Source organism: Lipotes vexillifer, unplaced genomic scaffold (assembly GCF_000442215.2).
Source record: "Lipotes vexillifer unplaced genomic scaffold, Lipotes_vexillifer_v1.1 scaffold536, whole genome shotgun sequence".
NCBI lineage: Eukaryota > Metazoa > Chordata > Mammalia > Artiodactyla > Lipotidae > Lipotes > Lipotes vexillifer.
The window spans coordinates 2,055,099-2,060,350 of NW_006775074.1; the positions used below are offsets into that span (position 1 = coordinate 2,055,099).

Here is a 5,252-nt window from a genome sequence, read left to right on the forward strand (position 1 = left end):
AAAGGGAAAGAGACAGAAATGGAAAATACAGAAGAGAGAGAAGGAACTTGATGGAGGAAAGTTCTGTGAGAGCAGGAGAGGAAGAGAGAGAAAATACAAGGATGAACATCGGTGAGGTCTGGGCTGGGGATGAGTGACAGGGGCGGACACAAGGAAAAGTCCTCAGATGCTGTCAGGAGAGCCTGAAGTGTGGCAGGCCCCAGAAAGCACACACCGAGAAATATGAAATGCCACCAGTGCCACGCAATGTGTGAGGCTCTGGAAACATAGCAGAGTGTAACACACACCTGGCCTTACCTTCTAAGTTGGGGCAGTGCCCTGAATCTGCCCCCCATCTTCCCTCCATCCCTTCCTGTCTGCCCTGCTCTAGTGCCATCTCTGAAAAAGTCAACCCAAAGCACAAGCAACAGAACCTGAAGACAGGGGAGTCCCTCCCTCAAAAAGGACAGTTAATCTAACCACCTACCCCGCTATCAGGAACATCCCTGTTACGAATGATGAGAGTCTGCTGCACAGAGAAACTGGGTTTGCAATAGTCAAGTAGAGGATATTGACACCTGCTAAGAATGCTGCTGTGACTTTAATATGGGCTGTGTGCCTTAGTCATTGGAAATACACATGTTCTCATTGTCACAGCCCTATTTTCTTAATAGCGATGAATTAAGGAACCAGACTCAATTACAGAAAGCTCTAAGATAAATGTTTCTTAAAGTAAGTCCATATTCTTCGGTAAGAGAAGACCTGATTAATGGGTGCTAACTATTCAAACTGCTGTAGGTTTTCAGGCATCTTTTGAAATCTCAATCTGCCAAAGTTATTTAGTTTACATTAATACTATGATTTTTCATCAATAAAGCCATGGGTCAAATAAAAATCGGTTGTGTGACCGGAACAGCCTTTAATGAATGTGTCAGGAATTAATATCATTTAGATAAAGTGTTAAAATTTTTTCTGGTGCCGGGCTGTAGCAGACTCAGAGGGAGTTAGGAAGGAGAGGACATGCGGTGTGCCAGCAATTTAACATGCTCTTTACCCACCCAGGCCAAATCAATAAGGTTTCCATGAACTTAGCTAGGAGAGCAGAAGAGGCCAGCCCTCCTCGGGATGGAGGAGGGGAGAATAAACTTGTCTCCTTCAGGCAAAAGGAACAAGCACCCTCAACCTGCAGCCACCCCGCCCGTGGTAGGCAGCCCACCGGGTCTCCTCTAAACACCCTGCTAGTCAGGAAGAGAGGCCCTGCCTCCTCCTTGCCCCCCTGGGCAGGAAATGAATTCCTGTGGCTGCTACAAAAGGGCGATAGGATGGAAATACTAAATACAGTTTTCTGATAGTAACCTGCTCTTTCCTAGGAGATAAGCCTCTACTCAAAGGACACAATAATATCTTGAAAAAATTACTGCGGATTATACGAGCATCCACTACTGAAATGACTGAGTTAGAAAGCTTACTTTTTTTCTTGCAGTTTTATTGAGATATAACTGACATCCAGCTCTGTATAAGCTTAAGGTGTACAGCATGATGATTTGACTTATATATACCATGAAATGATTACCACGATAAGTTTAGTGAACATCCGTCATCTCCTATAGATACAAAAAGAAATAGAAAAAAAGACACTTTTCCTTGTCATGAGAACTAGGATCTACTCTCTTAACAACTTTCATACATAACACACAGCAGAGTGAGTTATATGTGGCCTGTTGTACATTACATCCCTAGTATTTAGTTATCTTGTAACCGGAAGTTTGCACCTTTTGACTGCCTTTTGACTCCCAGTTCCCTATCCCCTCAGCTCCTGCCTCTGGTAACCACAAATCCACTCTTTGTCCATGAGTTTCTTTCTTTTTTTTTTTTTTTTTGCGATACGCGGGCCTCTCACCACTGTGGCCTCTCCCGTTGCGGAGCACAGGCTCCGGACGTTCAGGCCCAGCAGCCACGGCCCACGGGCCCAGCCGCTCCGTGGCACGCGGGATCCTCCCGGACCGGGGCACGAACCCACGTCCCCTGCATCAGCAGGCGGACTCCCAACCACTGCGCCACAAGGGAAGCCCCTTTCTTTGTTTTTGAAGTATAATTAACCTATAACAATATGTTAGTTCCTAGGGCACAATGCTTCTTAACATTTCAAAATGATCACTATGATAAGTCTAGCTACCATCTGTCACCATAGAGTTACTTCTTAATAATATGAAGTTTCCAATATTATGCACAAAAGCTCACATTTTTATTTTTTGTTTGTTCTTTAGATAAAAATCATGGAGTCACAGGGCCACATAAAATATATATAACAATTTGTTTGAAATAGCCTTTCTGAAATGGTCAGCCTCCTTAGAAAAGCATGTTTAAGCTATATAGTTGGCTTTCTGCTATCTTTTCATTTTAATTCACTCTAATATTTGAGTTGCCTCCAAGACCCAAACTGGGAAATGACAAATTGACAGACAGGTCATTGAGCTTCTCCCCAAGCTGGAATGGTCAGTGTGCTCCAGTGACCCTCAGGGCCAGAGTTTAGAGACTCCCTCCCTCTGGTTTTGTTCCCTGGCACACCTGAATATGGGAAAGTTGAAATGAGAGTGGATTGAAAGGGGAAAACTATTCTCAAGATTGCAACACTATTTTGCCAAATCACTATTTTAATCTTCGTTTAGTCCTACGAATTCCCTGTCTTCATTAACGACCACGGTTATCGCAAAACAATTTAGTTCCATCCAAGCAGAGGCTGCAGATGTCTGCTTTTGGCACTCTCTTGTTTGGAACCAAGATGAGGAGATAAGTCTAGGACGAAAATTCACTGGAGCGTTTCCATTAATTCACTCATTGTCTCAGCAAATATTTCCTAAGCACCTACTGCGTGAACCACAGTGCTTGGCAGGCAATGGAGGTGTTGAAGATGGTGAGATTTCTGTGGCCAGGGAGGGGCACCATGGGGACCCGCACACATTGGAGCGCCTTGGAGAGCTATGGCTCCCAGCCGCTTGGATTTCCACAGCGCCCAGGTCTGCCGAAAAGTGTGCAAGAAAAACTTTGCCCAATTCACGCTGGCACTGATGCGCCAAGTGCTTCCATTTGCTAGAGCCGCAAGTTGGGGAAAGGCAGCAACTCACCCTAACTTTTGAGTTCAAGACCAAACTCGGGGACTGGTGAGAGAGAAGGGAACGCGGCGCGGGGCCCTGACGAGGGACAGGATCAGGGGCAGGGGCAAGACCAGACATCAGAGAGGGGCCCGACGCAGCAGCGGGCGTGGCGCTCACCTGTGTTCCGGAGCTTGCGGTTCCCGAGCACCGAGAGGATGACCAGGAGGTTGCCCACGATGGCCACCGCGGTGGTGACGATGAGCACGGCGGACAGCGCAGGCGCCACCCAGGGCGGCCGGGGGGTCCCGGAGGGCCGCGCGCCTCCTGCCCCAGTCCAGCTCTCCGCTCGGCCGCCCGCCTCGCAGCAGTTGGCGAAGGAGCCGTTCTCGGGCATTGTGGACCCTCCTGTACCGCGCCACCCACCACGAACCCGGTCTCTCTGCAGGCTGGGCGCACAGTGCCGAGTCCGGCGCTCCTGCCACCCCCTTCCCTACCCAGGTCGTGCAGGCCAGGGAGGAGGTCAGTGGGGAGGGGCCTGGAAGAGATAAACATGGGCAAGGGACAGAGAAAAAACGTAGGAACGGGAGGAGGATTTGGGGTGCAGGCGTTGCCCAAGGAGCACGTCTCCCTGCCACCCCGCTAGCTCAGAAGCAGCTGTGACGGCGCCACCCCGTGCTGCCACCCGGAGCCCAGCACGTGCCTGGCCCAGTTCGGGCCTCAGTGCCTGAGTGCACCGTCAGAGAAGCTGTGTCTAGGGACGCCCAGATTTTTGGACTAGAAAAGGTGCAGTTCGTCGGGGACCTGCTGATTGGTTGTCAGAAGGAAACCATAAACAAGACCAAAAGACAACCTTCAGAATGGGAGAAAATATTTGCAAATGAAGCAACTGACAAAGGATTAATCTCTAAAATTTACAAGTAGCTCATGCAGCTCAATAAAAAAAAAAACCAAACAACCCAATCCAAAAATAGGCAGAAGACCGAAATAGACATTTCTCCAAAGAAGATATACAGATGGCCAACAAACACATGAAAGAATGCTCAACATCATTAATCATTAGAGAAATGCAAATCAAAACTACAATGAGATATCATCTCACACTGGTCAGAATGGCCATCATCAAAAAGTCTAGAAACAGTAAATGCTGGAGAGGGTGTGGAGAAAAGGGAACCCTCTTGCACTGCTGGTGGGAATGTAAATTTATACAGCCACTATGGGAAACAGTATGGAGGTTCCTTAAAAAACTACAAATACAATTACCATACGACCCAGCAATCCCACTACTGGGCATATACCCTGAGAAAACCATAATTCAAAAAGAGTCATGTACCAAAATGTTCATTGCAGCTCTATTTACAATAGCCAAGACATGGAAGCAACCTAAGTGTCCATCATCCGATGAATGGATAAAGAAGATGTGGCACATATATACAATGGAATATTACTCAGCCATAAAAAGAAACGAAATTGAGTTATTTGTAGTGAGGTGGATAGACCTAGAGTCTGTCATACAGAGTGAAGTAAGTCAGAAAGAGAAAAACAAAACAGAGTGAAGTAAGTCAGAAAGAGAAAAACAGACCTACTAGAGAATGGACTTGAGGATATGGGGAGGGGGAAGGGTGAGCTGTGACAAAGTGAGAGAGTGGCATGGACATATATACACTCCCAAACGTAAAATAGATAGCTAGTGGGAAGCAGCCGCATAGCACAGGGAGATCAGCTCGGTGCTTTGTGACCCCCTAGAGAGGTGGGATAGGGAGGGTGGGAGGGAGGGAGACGCAAGAGGGAAGAGATATGGGAACGTATGTATATGTATAACTGATTCACTTAGTTATAAAGCAGAAACTAACACAGCATTGTAAAGCAATTATACTCCAAAAATGATGTTAAAAAAAAAAAAAAGGGCAGGGTTTGAGGTCCCCATGGGGCCGTACAGCCCCAAAGAGGTGGTGACTCCATGCTACGGGGACAGATCCCAGAGCAAAATAAGGGAGAGGGTTACACTCTAGGCAGCTGCAGGAGAAAGACGAACCTGTGCTATTCATTGAGCACTTGCTGTTTATGTAGGTAGTACTGGTGATGTCTCTGCCCTGTCCTCCTTAAAAAGCCATGACAATACTTAAATAGATTTAGGAACATCTATTTAAACATAATAATACTTAAATAGATGTATGGTCA

General features: G+C 46.9%; 1 protein-coding gene across 1 annotated transcript in view; it reads right to left on the reverse strand.

Moving 5' to 3' along the window:
* MTNR1B (melatonin receptor 1B) overlaps positions 1 to 3,468 on the reverse strand; it is a 13,053-nt gene extending 9,585 nt beyond the window's left edge. Inside the window, 1 exon segment of the mRNA XM_007449662.1 lies at positions 3,255 to 3,468. Within this exon segment, the coding sequence (XP_007449724.1) occupies positions 3,255 to 3,468 (214 nt within the window).
* Between the last annotated feature and the right edge of the window lie 1,784 nt (positions 3,469 to 5,252).